The following is a 14,825-nucleotide window of genomic DNA, read 5'->3' as shown; positions in this document are numbered from 1 at the left end:
GGAGAGGAGGAAGGAGCAGATGAGAGGCAAGGAGAAAATGGAAAGGAAGTTGGGTTTAAGAAGGGAAAATGGCCCCTTCTTCTCTCAAAGGTCTTTGGGTGTTTTCAGAGATTAAAGTGATGGGCACTGGAACTGAACAGAGAATTGTGGATTTGTGACACTTAGATAGTTCAGATGGAATGAAGGAATGTGATGATTAAGGAGCAGATGGCATGGGCCTCAGGGAAGTTTGCATTGCCCTGAATATGATGTATTCAGCCCAGTTCTGTGTGACTTTTCAGCTCCAAGGGGCTTTGAGAGACCATGCATGCTCTCTCCATGAGTCGATGGAGAAAAGTCCTATAGAATGGCACAAATGGTACCCTCCAAGAACTGTTGGAAGTGCAGAGTAGGAAAGCTCCTCCCAACTTTGGAAGCCCTCAGAGATCAGGGCATAGTTCTGAAAGATGCTTCTCCCAGACTCCCAGGCTGAGTGGAACCCTGAAGGGGTTCCAGCAGCAGCCTGGCTGCCTCCAGCCAGCACTCTGTCATCCTGGTGTGTGTCCATTAGAAGCTGAGTGTTGGCCTCTCACACGCCTCCTGCATGGCTGCTCCTTCCTAGAAACTGGGGGTGCCAAGTGTGCCAGCGTCTCTCAGGGTTGGGACTGGGAAGGCAGGTGGGGTGAGCCCACCCCTGCAGAGAGCGACTGCAGGCACACAGGAATGGGCCAGAGGCTGACTCAGGCAGCACCTGGGGCACATCTTCTGAACCAGGAGCTCAAGGAAGTGTCCTGAGTAGCCTCTGGTGCTCTGGACTAGCTCCCAGCCTGGTTCTCAGCAGGGCTGTGTAGGCTCTGGGGTTCACGTCTCAGAGAACGACCTTGTGGGGCTATGGTCGCTCTTGAGCCAGCCAGACCCCCTCACTCTGGCAGGTCAGTGTGCTCCTTCAAAATTTAGTAGCTCTGGGTACAGCCTTGCCCTGGGACCCTCTGCTGAGCCTTAGAGCTGAGCCGCCCAGTTCCCTGGTGACCAGACCTCCCTCAGGGCAGCCACACGGGCACTGCGGTGGGAGCCCCTTTGGGGCCTTCCTAGAAGTTCTTTCAAATGCAGCTTTTCTAGTGCCACACAATGAGAGAGATGAGCTCCATCCAGTGGCAGAGAGGATGTGGGGCAAGTCAGAGTGACTGTTCTCAAAACTACTGTTGCCAGGACAGTCCACGGGGTAGCAGCATGTGGACAAAGTGGTTGCCACAGGAATTGCTCCTGTGAAACAGCAAGGATATTCCAGCTCCATCTTCAAGCCCTCCGATCTGACCTTTTCGACAGTTGTAGACTAGGACCTAAATTCGTGGCTGAAACCTTGTTTGGGGCACAGATTTGCGGGGAGCCATATGCTCTGAGTTTCTCCCTCCCACACCATTGGTGATGCCACTCAGGCAGGAAGTACCGAGAAATCCTGTCCTCAGGTTCTCCCCCGCAGGCTCTTCTTATAGAAACCAGGCTTGGGTTCTTGAAGGGGCATCCCTGAGTGACCACAGTACAAAACAGCCTGGGCTCTGCGCTCCCACAGCCAGCTCCCTGCTGCACGTCTGCACCCAGCATGTCCCCGGGCCCGGCTGGGACCTGCGACCAGCAATGCTCTGTGTCCGTGACCCTGCATGGACTTGACTTGGTCCCTACCCCATGTGCAATGCAAGTCCAGCTTGCGAGTGACCAAGATCCCCGGCTTCCGGTGGTCTCCACGCGGTTCTCATGCTTTTCTCTATATGTATGTGTGTCTTGCTTGTTTTCTTTTTCCAGATGACTAAGTCGGTCACTAACCCGGAGGAGTTGGGAGGACTGGCCTCACAAGTCACCAGTGACTATGGGCACCTGGCTCTGCAGGGCCACCTGGCAGCGGCCACGGCGGAGCCAGAGGAGGTCTGCCACCTAAGCCACCCAAAGCCCCTTTTCTGAAGCTCCACACCCTGGCACCCACTGGGGGGGGGGGGCTCCCGTAGCTCAGGCTGCTGTGGACGCACCCAGACCCATAGCCCTGCCAGGCTGGTGCCTGCGGTGTGCTTAGCCCCAGGCTATCCTTTCTATGGCCACCTCAGAGACCTGGGGCTGCAGGGGTGGGGCTGCGAGATGGGCCTCATCTGCCATGCTCTGTAGGCTTGAGGTCCCCACTACTTCCCAGTGCACAGGGCAGGGCCCCCAGTGCTGTCTCGCTCCTGCACCCTCTTCTCTCTCAGCACCCCTCAATTCCATCTCTGTTTTTCAAGGGTTTGCAGAAGCGCCACAAGAGACAGGTAGGAGTTGAGCTGCGGCTCTCTCCAGGGAGGGCAGCTTTGTGCGTGCTTTTATTTTGGATCTGCTTGTGTGAGACAAAGCCTGCCCTGCTACTGATGGCGGCTTTCCCAAAACTGACCCATACCCTCCAGGGGCCGCAGGCAGTCCTGGCTGCTTCCTGCCTTCCCTCAGCTTCCCGGGGCAGTAGTGCTGAATGCCCACACTCAGGGGAGCCAGACAGCTCAGGTCTAGCTGTGATCACTGCTTGCCAGGTGCTCCTGTCTCCATCCCTCTGGGAAGGGCAATGCTCTCTCAACTGCAAATGCAGGGTCTCTGTCACACCCAAATTGGTACCAACACACAGACTGGGTCAGTCTCCAGATACCATGGGGCTCCTTAAAGGGAAAAAGAGCCCAGTCTGAAATAAAGCGCCCTGAAGTGTACTCTAGATGAGGGTCTCAAGCTCCTGGGGGATCCACCTGCTACTTGTCAGGTGAACCCACCCTGATCCCAATCTCCCATGATGAAACAGGCCACCGGGACCCTAGGGACTAGCTTCTCTTGCCCTCACCATGACAGGCTGTTGAGTCCCTCCTGGAGCCAGGACTAAGATTATGACTTAACAAAGGCTGCCTGAGCAAACAGAAATGAAGAACAGAGCCCAAACCACTCTAACTTAGGCCATAACCATGCATGCATGCAGCTGCGTACTGGCATTCATACATATCTCTAGCTTTGGTGAGTGGCTTTCTAACAGTGCCTGTGTTTGGAGAGATGATCAGCTGCAGCATGAATAATTGTTTGCGGTGAACCTGCAATGTAACTATCAAGTCAGAGAAAGGAGTGAGGTACATATTATGCATATGTGGATTTCACATACAGGGTCCCGTGGAAAACAAAACATTGACTCCCCTTCCCTTTTAATCATTGTGCATTTGATTAAACATGCAGTTTTGAATTTCAAGATAATTGGAAAGAAACTTAGGTCCCAGTAAGGAAGAAGGAAGGGTCCTGTTTGTGTAGGAGGTGGAGCAGTAGACACTGTTTGTGAGGAAGGGCTGGGATCTCCAGCTCCAGAAAGCTTGGAAGCATATTCTCCAAGCAGCTGTCTGGGAGGAGTTGAAGTGCTCATCCTCCTGACTCCCTGAACCCAGTGCAGGTGAGCTCAGGAAACCTTTGGAACCCCTGCATGCTTGGGACCCTCAGTGAAAGGGGCTGATTTTATTGCAGTTCAGGCCACCCGAAGTCAAATATTGAGGAGTGCACCTAAGTGGGCAGGAAGGAAGTGCACTGCTTTGCTTCCCTTGTTGGTCTGCATGTTTGCAGGAACTGCACTTGTTTTCCTCATGTGGTTTTTCCTTTTCACTGTTACATGTTGAAATGCACTTTATATTTCAAACACAAGAACAGGGGTGACCTAGGGCAAGAGGGTCAGAGAGAAGATTACCAGCAGCTTGCTAAGACAGTGCTCTGTGTGCATTTTCCAGACAGATATTTGGAGGGAAACTGAAGAGGCGGGGAGATCCCTAAAGCAACTGTAGCTTTTATTCAAGACTGGGAATTATTTGCATACCCCAGAGATACCCCATCCCCACCCCATGCATCACAGCCTGTGCAAATACTTATATCGGGGCAAGGCAGAAGCCACTGACTTCACTTATAGTCCTACGTTGGGCTGGCTGAGTCAGCATTTGGGTCTTTTCCAGAGTGTGATGGTTACAGGAAGAGCCACATCTCTTTCTAGGGATGCCACAAAGGATGTCTCTGCTTCTTTGTCCCTGGAAAATTCAGACTTCCATTCACATCTCAGGGAGCATGTCCCTGAAGTGAAGGCCAGCCCATTGTTCATTCAGGATGGTCTTCCTCCTGGAAGACAAGAAGAAATCCACAATCCCTAAATGTCAGAGCTGGGACAAGGGCTCCTCGCTGCAACTTGTCTCAGCCTCTGCTGGGACTGATCTGGAAGGCAAGCAGGAGTCTGGGAGAGAACAGCAGTGCTTGCCCCAAAATGGGAAATTCTGTTTGTCTGCCCCAGAATTCTCAAAACTTTCCACTCTTAACACATGCTCTCTGTGCTTCACACTTCTCTTTCACTTTCTCAGTCTGTATAAAAGAAGTGGTAATGATGTTGAGTAACATCAGCCCTTCTGAACGTCCCAAACAAGGCAGAGAGAGTGTGAGTGTGTATGCATGAGTGTGTATATGCATGTGTGTATCCATGTGTGTGCACATGTGTGCAGGTGCATATGCTTGTGTGTGTGGAAGTGTGTGCATGTATGTATGTATGTGTGTATTCATGTAAATGTGCATGTGTGTGTGCATATGTGTGTATGAGTGTATGCATGTGTGTGCATGTATGTGCATGTGTGGTGGGTAAGCATGTGTGTGTGCATGAGTGTGTGTGTGTGTGTGTGTGTATGTGCTGCTAGGGATCTGAACCCAGGACCTACAGATGCTAGGCAAGTGCTTTACCCCTAGTCCTCCAGGCAAATTTAATGTGACCTGGTTCCAGGTGTGCTATTTTAAAGCTTGAAAAAGTTCACACATTGTGCTTCCTTTTAAGCAGTAATGCTGATCAGATCTATTTTACAACTTCCATGAGCAATTTTATTGCAGAAGTGGTGTGCAGGTTGGGGGTGCGGGGTGCGGGGTGCAGGGTGCGGGCCTAGGAGGTGGGTGTGTTCCTGCTGGCAAGAGGGAAAAGCCCAGGAGCTACCAAAGTTCTGATATAAAAGAGCTTTAGATCAGAACTACCAAAGCTCTGAGTTTAGCTGGACCAGGAGTCCAGCTACTCGGCTGGGCAGGCCTGTGTGCTGTTGCTCTCTGGGTCTCCGGCTCTGTCTGTAAGTGGAGAGTTGGATGCATCAGGCCTTCCTTAGTTTGAGATCTACTCACTCCTTCTCCCTCATCTGCTCCTCACCTGCCTTGCTCAGCACACCCAGTGTTTAGAGATCTGATGGTCCCTGACAGGAAGCTGTCCTGTCTTTGCATCAGCCCATGAGTACTGGGGTCAAATATGTGAATCTGAAGATACCTCGAGGGCCCCCTTCAGCTTGACCTGTGTCTACACAGGCCTGTGTGCCAGCAAGCACATCCCTGAATCACACTCTGGGTTGAGTCAAGCCTCTTCCCGGAGCAGTGGCAGCCTCGCTTGTGGACTCCTGGCATGGGCAGCGGGCACGGCTAACCACAGGCCTGCCTGATGGCAATGCCATGTAGCTCCCTGTGGGCACAGATGCTCAACTTTCTGGGTCAGGAGACGTTTCTGCTCGACATGCTTAAATAATGATCTCTGCCTTTCTGAAGAGCAGAGTATGTTCCCGTGAGCGGAGACTAAGCACTTGTACCCCTGAACTTCTGATCAGCATGTGATGCTGGAACATGGTGTCTAGGTGGCTGCACTCACCTGAGTCATACTCCCAATACCTAAAATCTGTTTTTCACAGAATGAAAGGCCACAGCTTCTTGCTACCATAAAGTTTGGCCACAGCAGCTAATCAAACACCTGTTTTAGTTACTTACCGGGACTGAAAGGTAGACAACTATATTTGTATAGGGACCCATTCTGCATGCAGTGCGGGAAGCTGAAAGTACTCAAGGCATGTGAACTTTGCGAGGTGGAATTCTTTACCTTAAAGTCAGCAGTAGATTCCTATCGGAGCACCTTTGGCTTCCTTCAGGCAAAGTACCTTTATAATCACAAACCAAGGGTCACTGGAGGAATGCATGCACCCCACCGGCCCCCAGCTCTAAAAAATGTCTCATCTGTCAGGCCTCCAATCTGGCTCCATAGGAAGGGAGCCTGGAGCATCATGGGGTACTGTGAAAAAAGGGGTGTTCTGAGCAGATAACCAATTTTGCAAGAATATCAACACTTAAAAATGTGCTTCAGGGGGCTGGCACAGCGGGTAGGGCGTTTGCCTTGCATGCTGTCAACCAGGGTTTGATTCCCAGCATTCCCATATGGTCGTCTGAGCACCACCAGGAGTTATTCCTGAGTGCAGAGCCAGGAGTAACCCTGTGCATCGCCGGGTGTGATCCCCCACCCAAAAGAAAGTATGCTTCAGACAAGAGCAAAAATTGTAGATTTATATTTGCCCTCTAGGGGTGTCATGAAGAATAAATGAATTTAAGGTGTTTCCTGCTTAGAAGAGGCCCCAGAAGCATGGGAGAATAGTGGGCATGTCCCACGGATGAGCCCTAAAGCAATCTGAATGGGTGCCCCGAGGACTAGCATGAGGTGCAGCGGACTCACCCACCACACACCGGACAGTTGCCAGTCTCCAAAGGGGGAAACCAAATAACCAAATTCTTCCACAGTTCCTAAGCAGACTCCCCAGAGCAGTGGAATTTTCCTAGCCAGGTCCCCTAGGCAGCGGGAGAAATTTTCCACATGGGGAAGAGTGCAGTGGCCGGTCCGTCATGCCTGCCCTCTCCTTCCCCACCGGCCTTGCTCTGCAGATTGGCTTCCAGATACGTACCCGAGTGCAGGACCTGGGCCACGGCTGTATCTTCCTCGTGCAGAAAGCAGGGGCCCTGCAGGCATGCCCCTCCGACAGCTACACCAAAAGGGAGCTGATCGAGTGTGCCCGCACCGTCACAGAGAAGGTGAGTGGATTCAGCCACAGGAGGTCTGGCCCCTGCCCTTGTGGCCTCGGGGACCCAGAGGTGACCCAGGCCCTGAGAGATGGGAAGCTGAGCTGGGAAGCCAGAGGCCCCTTGTGGGACCCGCACTCCCCTGTGGGTCAGCCCAGCACCAGGAGGCCCTCCCAACAGCTGCCAGGGACGCTGCCCTGCACTGCCCTTTTGGGAGGCTCGTGGGTGCTTGCAGACCAGACAATGGAGGGTGTGTGGGGCTGCACAGAAGGGGAGGGACACTTCTAGGCCTTTGCTGGAGCGCACAGACAGCTGTTGGTGGAGGGAAGCGTGGAGGGTGGAGACAGACCCTGGGATCCTACAAGGCGTTACCTCGGAGTGTTTACTAAAAAAGCATGATCCGTGGCTAGAGGGAGGTGCGGAAAGCATGGTGAGCCGTGGGAAGGTGCTGGGCCAGGTTTCCTGAGCACAGCTCTGCACCTAAGTGCCCGCAGTACACTGCAGACTCCTCGGCATGTGTGTCCTTCATCTATCCCGTGCCCCTCTTCTCCCTGTCCTCTCTGCTGCTTTCTGAGGCCTTTTCAGAACAGCTCCAGCCTCACCTCCCTTGGTCCAGGCAACACAGCTGGGCACTGTTCAGAGGCTTGGCAGCAGGCCTGGCGTGCCAGCAGTGTCCCTCCCCTGGAAGACCACCACAGGGCCCTCAGCTCCGAGCAGGCCTCCAGCTCCCCTGCTCCAGGAGTGAATCTTTGATCTCTCTCGCCCTCCCACCCTCCTGTGGTTGAAGTTTGAGGCCTGGTGCTGAAATTGTGTTGGGTCAGGGGTACACGCGGCTCTGCAGGATTCTGGTTAGGACCCAGGGGACAGTCAGAGGCTGGCAGCTATGTCAGAGCCTCCTGTCAGCCTCTCTGAGGTCTACCCTTGCTACCTTTCAGCCCCAAGAGATGTCTGGCTAAGTGTGCCCCAGCAGCCATGCCCCTCACCTGTGCACCAGCCACGCCCCTCCCATGTGTACTTTCCTGTCCTCATTCCCTCAGAGCTGCTAGCCCAGTCCTCCCTCTGTCTGTAATGAAGGTTGTTCCTGGACCCCTTTTATTTCTTACTTGCTGAGGCTGTCCCACAGACTCCTCAACTGCTCGTCTGGGCATTGGTCCCAACCCTCTGGTAGATCTTTACAGAAGCTGAGGCCTCCTTCCTACCCCAGTTTTGGACCCTGTGAAATGTGAGGCCTAGTGGGGTCTAAATCAGAGCAGGTCAAGGGAGTGGAGGGTACCATTGTGTGGCAAGCAGCACCCGCACCTGCGTCAGCAGGAGATCTCATGTCTTCAGGCGAGAGGCTTTGGGTTTGATCCCCAGCACTGCAGACATGTCTTAGACCTGTGCCTCTGGCAGGCACGGGTCCCCTATCCTGGTAGGTATCCTTTTTCTTTCTTTTTTCCCAATGTTGAAGTGTCCCCAGCATTGCTATGGGGCCCACACAGCACCGGAGATGGAAACTGGGGCCTTCAATATACAATACGTACAATGCGCCTCGTCTCCCATTTTGCACCACAGTCTGGCCCGCAGTGTCCTGGGCAGGGCGTGGGAACATGGTGCTGGGCCCAGACTCAGAACAGGCTGAGATGGGAGAGTCCATGGCTGGAGAAGGGGGTGCAGAGCACGTTTGGGCCAGGAGTGACTGAGAGTGAAGGGGGCGTGCAGCACGGTGGGGCCTGTGGGAGCCTGTCATGCAGAAGCGGGGGTTGGCCCTGAGGAAGGACAGTGTCTCAGGACAGAAGGATACACTTGGGGGTGCAATGGTCTTCCACACACCTGAGTGTAAGTCAGTTATAGGCCACCTCAGTGGGGCTCTTAGTCTGTGCCACGTGCCAGGCTGGACCCCTGAGACACTTTCTCTCCTAATTTCCTGGCAACCCTGGGGCCAGAGCAGAGCTGACCCATGAAGAGAGTAAGCTGCAGCCAGCCTGGATGCTGTTCAAGCCTGTGCTGGATGCCCTAGGCTGCTGCAGGAGCACAGTCAGCATCTGGGAGCATCATCAGATTTCCCTGGGAGCACGGTCAGCATTTCCAGGGAACACGGTCAACATTTCTGAGGGCGCATATATGGCAGTTCCAAATGAGCATAGACAGCATTTCCTGTGGCTCACATTAGCATCTGGGAGCTCAGTCAACATTCTGAGGGAGCACAGCCAGCATTTCCTGGGGAACATAGCGTTTTCAGGGCACACGGTCTTTCCAGGGTGCCAGGTGCCCGCTGTCTGCCCTCCCCTGCAGGTATCCTTGGTGCTCTCAGCTCTCCAGGCTGGCAACAAGGGGACGCAGGCCTGCATCACTGCCGCCACGGCCGTGTCTGGGATCATTGCTGACCTGGACACCACTATCATGTTTGCCACTGCTGGGACGCTCAATGCTGAGAACAATGAGACCTTCGCAGACCACAGGTTTGGGGGTTCTGGTGGGCTTGGGTATGTTCTGTGGGAGTCTGCTGGGTGTCTGGGGAGAGGGAACCCAGAATGGATACCCAGCGGACGGCACGGTCACGGCCTTCCCTTCACACACGGCACACCTCACCAGCCCAATGTGAAGGGGGCACTGTTAGGACCTGGGGAAGGGACTCCTGCTGCTCCCTCCCAGGCAGGTTGGTGCCAGGGGTCTGCACTGGCCACCGACACCCCCTTCCCACCTCTCAGAACCAGGCAGAGATGGCAGGTCTGTGTATTTCCAGTGAGCGGAGCTGCTATCCCAGGCCAGTCCCCGCTCCCAAGGGAAGGTCTGGAGGGGCCATAAAGGGCACTGAGGGTGAGACTGGGTCAGAAGGAGCCTGGGGGCCAGCTCATGGTCCCAGTCCCCACACTGACCCATGTGATACCAGTCTGGATTTCCTCTCTGTGTCCCAGTTCTGCCAAAAAGGTTCTTCTGCAAAGCCCCTTTCCAGCCCTCCGCCCACTGCCTTGCAGGGTCCTTCTCCTGCAAGGACCCCCGTGAGTCTGTTCCACCCTGTCTCTCCTCCTCAGGGAAAACATCCTGAAGACAGCCAAGGCCCTGGTGGAGGACACGAAGCTGCTGGTGTCCGGTGCTGCATCCACCCCAGACAAGTTGGCCCAGGCCGCCCAGTCCTCGGCGGCCACTATCACGCAGCTGGCTGAGGTGGTGAAACTGGGCGCAGCCTCCCTGGGCGCTGACGACCCAGAGACCCAGGTGATCGCGGGCCTGGGAAGGGGCAGGGGCACCACTGATCACCCCATGCGCGGTGCCAGTGCCAAGAGCAAAGTCAAAGCCTGAAGGAATGTACCAAGGGTGTCTCTACTGTGGGCCGGGGAGGGGACAGTTCTCCATCAATGTGGGGCAGTAAATGCACTGCAGGCCCAAGGAGGAGGCATGGCCAGCTGAGGGTCCCCTTGGAGACTCCGTGGAGCATTCTGGGTCGAGAGCAGCAGGGAGCCTATGACTCCCGCGTGGACACACTTTCATCCTGAAACTGCCAGAGCTGTGGTACACCCACAGGAGTGGGCTGTGGGCAGAGAGGTGGCACTGAGTCTGTGGAGTCGGAGCTGAGGTAGCCTCACATAGGACTCTCTGAAGGGAGAGCCCAGAGGGATGATCCTTCCCCACGCTGCATGGCCAGCACTACTTAAAAGTGACCCTGAGCCCTGAACATAGCCATGTATATCCCAGACACAAATAGAAACCCCCCACACGGATGTTGCAGTGCTTTGGGGGTGTAAGAGAAGTGTCTCAACTCACCAAGAGGGTCAATGGGTGAGAGACTCATCCCTGTACCATGGGGCACTGTGAACCTACCTGGCCTATTTGGGTGATGGGGCCACCGCAGGTGGGGTGAACCCACAGTACACCTTCATGGTCCATGGAGAAATGTCACCTCTCAGGAACCACCATGGTTGCCACATCATCAGACAACAGACATCACGGTGCTGGCACAGCTAGACGCCCAACAAGTCATGTGTGGGCCTTGTCACTTTGCAGACCCTGAGTGCTGGAGTCTTCCCTCTCTCTCCTTCCCAACACTGTCCCAGGGCAGAACCCTGCCATGGTCACTGCTTGAACCCAGGGACCTAGGCTAGCAGCCCTGGTCACTTAGACCAGCATGGACAGAGTAAGAGAGCGCCCCCTCCTGGTCACAGTGCAGGTCTCTGCTCAGCTCTAGCCAGGATGTGGGCTTGCCAGCCCTAAGGTGTCATTTTCCTCCCCGTGGTGTTTTGTGTGCTGCTGAGCTCCAGAGGAACAATTCCCTGGCTGTCATTTACCCCGCAGAGCTACTCTGGGAGTTCTCGGCATCCACTGAAACTTTCAGTAATGTCACTGACCTGGTGGAGGAAGGGAGAGTTTGGCCATGCTTTCCTGGGATGCAGCCCACCCACTCCAAACCTGCAGTGGGAGGATGTGAAAATCAGAACACAGAAATGTTTAGAATTGCTTAAAGCAGTCCAGATAGTCTAATGTCCCACCTTCTATTGAAACCCCCATAAAAACTTTCCCTGCACCAGCCAGAGTGACAGTACAGTGGGTAAGACACTTAAAGGTTCAATCCCTGGCACCCCATACAGTTCATAAGCCCCACCTTGAGTCATCCCTGAGCACAGAGCCAGGAGTAATCTCTGAACACAGCAAATAACAAAAAAAAGCATTCTGTGCCTCAGTTTCCCCCTGTGCCTGTCCTGCTGGAATGCCAGGAAGTAATTGTGAGACACCCCCTCACATACCTCACAGCCCTTCCTGCCCTATGGCCACACCTCCATGCACCCCTCAGGTGCTCAAGCCTGGGATATTGGCCACTGGGTCAGGAGGGGCAGGAGGGTAAGAGGTGCTCCCTGGCTCAGAGCTATCTGTCCGCTCCCCTAGCTCTCTCACAGGCAGTGTCTGGCAGAGGGGCCAGCGCAGAGATGTTAGAATGTGGGGCAGACCCAGCCTCATCTCTAGGGCTAGTGCCAACCTGCCCTTGGCAGTGGGTTCTAGGTTCTGGGTTCTTGCCCAGCTCTGGCACAAGACTCAGACTCAGTGCTGCCTCAGAGTCCCCGGAGAGATCTGACTGGCCACAGCCTGTTGTCCACTGCCTCCTTGTGGGAGGGTCAGTCCTGTCCTTAAGGTACTCACCTCGACACGTGTTCCAAGCCCCTCACCGAACACTTCCCCCCAGTCCCTCACCTGGACACATCCCCCCAGGCCCCTTACCTGGACACATCCCCCCAGGCCCCTTACCTGGATACATCCCCTCAGGCCCCTCCCCTGGACACATCCCCCCAGGCCCCTTACCTGGACACATCCCCCCAGGCCCCTTACCTGAACACATCCCCCCAGGCCCCTTACCTGGACACATCCCCCCAGACCCCTTACCTGAACACATCCCCTCAGGCCCCTCCCCTGGACACATCCCCCCAGGCCCCTTACCTGGACACTTCCCCCCAGCCCCTCACCTGGACACTTCCCCCCAGCCCCTCACCTGGACACATCCCCCCAGGCCCCTTACCTGTACACATCCCCCCAGGCCCCTTACCTGGACACATCCCCCCAGGCCCCTTACCTGGACACATCCCCTCAGACCCCTCCCCTGGACACATCCCCCCAGGCCCCTCCCCTGGACACATCCCCCCAGATCTCTCACCTGGATGAGTCCCCCCAGGCCTCTCACCTGGACGTGTCCCCCCCCAGGCCCCTCCTCTGGATGCGTCCTCCCAGGCCACTCACCTGGGCATGTGTCCTTGCAGGTGGTGCTGATCAATGCCATCAAGGATGTGGCCAAGGCACTGTCTGATCTTATCGGAGCCACCAAGGGAGCAGCCAGCAAACCAGCTGATGACCCCTCCATGTACCAGCTCAAGGGGGCCGCCAAGGTAGGTGGCATCCCAGCATGGGCAGCCTGGGGGGTGGGGAGTGCAGGAGTTTGGGGTGAGTTCCAGATCCCAGCAGCACGTGTGCCTTTCTATGCAGGTGATGGTGACCAATGTGACGTCCCTCCTCAAGACTGTGAAGGCGGTGGAAGATGAGGCCACACGTGGTACGCGTGCGCTGGAGGCCACAATTGAGTACATGAAGCAGGAACTCACGGTAGGAGCTCAGGGACAGCTCTGGGCCTGTCCCCAGCCCAAGCAGCACAGGCCCTCAGGGACTTTCTGTTAAAGAGGGTTTCCCTGGAACCGGCTCAGTCGTGTAACTAGGAATTAACTGGGACAGATGCTTGAGACTCCTGAGGCATAAGCACACTAAGGCTGTGGCTCAGGGCCTGGAGGGGGCAGCTGAGTGTGGCCTCAACCTTGAATTTCTGTCCTGCGTGCCCAAGCTCACACCACTGTCTGCATAGCTTTGGGAGTGAAGTTTGCAGCTAAAACATGTGGGCAGGGCCTTGGAGAGTTGGAAGGGCTGGAACATGCAGAAACCCCAACTTTGATCCTGTCCTGCCAGTCCCCTGCCAGTACCACCCAATGTCACTGGGTGCTCTCAGCTCGTAGGGTTGAGAACTGTGTTGTCACCAGGCCTACTCGATCAGCCTGGGGCCCCTGAGCTCTACTTGAGAGCAACATTCCCAAGACAGAGAATGGAAATCATGGATGAGTTTGCAGGGAAACCCACCCTTTGAAACCTGCTCCGTTGGGTTGGGGAGCAGGCCCCGATTGGAGTCATCCTCAGATTGAGTTGTTTTCCTGCCTTTGGCCAGAAGGAAGGCATGCTGGGCTCAGAGAATGCTTCCTGCTGCTCTTGCAGTCCATGGCATCCATGGGAGACCAACCTAGACCCCCAGAACTAGAAATAATGCCAAAAGCAAGGCATTTCAATCTGAGAATTCCTTCTTCTCTTTCATTTGTTGGTGTTTTATTTAAGCTGATGGTCTTACCTAGGGTCATGGCTTAACTCAGATTTTTTTTTTTTTGTATTTTTAATTTAAGGGGTTATCTCAAGAAGTGATCAGGGGGTGGGGACCCCTCCCAGCTATCCCAGCCAACAGGGCCAGATGGTTAAGGCAGGACCCCAGGATGTGGCACTGCCCAAGCTCTGCAGTGCCAGGACCACTGGGGCTACACCCGGGGTGCTGGGGGCCTACAGGCCACACTTGGAGTGCTTGGGATACCAAGTGACACGCAGGACTGAATGGAGTCAAGACACATGCCTGATCCCTGTCCCATCACCTATCTCAGATTCCTTCCAGAGCTTTGGTCACAGATGTATTGGAGGTATCACAAATGGATCAGGGTGGGTGGGGGTTCAGCTTTTGAGGTGAGTTTCCCTCAGTTCCTAGAATGGAATGCTGGAGTCGTCTCGCTGCAGGAGCTCTGGGGGTCTCTCAATATCTCTTTATTCAGTGGCACTGGTGCTGCACTGAATTCTCCCATAGGAATGAAAGACTCCAGGGAGGGTCCTGGCTCATCCAGCCTGGGGCCCCTTCTAAGGCGGACACACCTTCTGGCAGCATATTGGCAGCCCTCATGGCACCCCAGGGGATAAAGGTGAAGGTCACGTTTTCCCTGCAAATTCTGATGTGGGACCCTCTCAGGACCCCAGTGTCTGGCCCCCATGTGCAGTGTGCTTCTGTGAGCACAAATGGGGCTCCTGAAGGAGGCACCCCCATAGGGGGGCATTCATGAGCAACTGCCACAGGGCCACACCCCATGCAGTGACAGGAGGCCTTGGCTGCACCCCTGCAACTACCATCTAAAGGGGGACTGTGCAGAGAACCCTCTGTCCTTCCTCTGCCGCAGCCCTGAGATCCAACAGCACTGACTGGTCTGGGCGCTGAGTTCCAGGGCAGGTTTCAGATGGACAGTCAGTACTGTCAGGAGGGATGGAGGGTCTGGAGCAGGGCCTGAAAGTGGGCTATTGCTTCCCTCGCTGTGACTGATGGGCTTCCACGTGGCTGAGACTGAGTGGGTGGCCCACGGTGCCCTGACTGGGTTGTAGCTCTGTGTAAGCGGCTCCCATGGGAGAGCCCATGCTGCTCCCCAGCATGCCTTCCTAGGAGACGGGGACCT

The 14,825-nt window shown here is 55.2% G+C and overlaps 1 protein-coding gene across 3 annotated transcripts in view; it reads left to right on the top strand.

Moving 5' to 3' along the window:
• Positions 1 to 14,825, top strand: part of TLN2 (talin 2) — a 412,543-nt gene that overhangs the window by 371,558 nt on the left and 26,160 nt on the right. For all 3 annotated transcript variants that reach the window (XM_055129220.1, XM_004616684.2, XM_055129221.1), the window contains 6 exons: positions 1,780 to 1,899; positions 6,712 to 6,858; positions 9,121 to 9,287; positions 9,861 to 10,044; positions 12,570 to 12,695; positions 12,793 to 12,909. In XM_055129220.1, coding sequence (XP_054985195.1) covers positions 1,780 to 1,899; positions 6,712 to 6,858; positions 9,121 to 9,287; positions 9,861 to 10,044; positions 12,570 to 12,695; positions 12,793 to 12,909 — 861 coding nt within the window. The remainder of the gene's footprint in view (positions 1 to 1,779; positions 1,900 to 6,711; positions 6,859 to 9,120; positions 9,288 to 9,860; positions 10,045 to 12,569; positions 12,696 to 12,792; positions 12,910 to 14,825) is intronic.

The sequence above is a fragment of the Sorex araneus genome, chromosome 2 (genome assembly GCF_027595985.1).
Source record: "Sorex araneus isolate mSorAra2 chromosome 2, mSorAra2.pri, whole genome shotgun sequence".
NCBI classification, from domain to species: domain Eukaryota; kingdom Metazoa; phylum Chordata; class Mammalia; order Eulipotyphla; family Soricidae; genus Sorex; species Sorex araneus.
The sequence above is the reverse complement of the archived record's forward strand: the minus strand, read 5'-3'. Positions and strand labels throughout refer to the sequence as shown.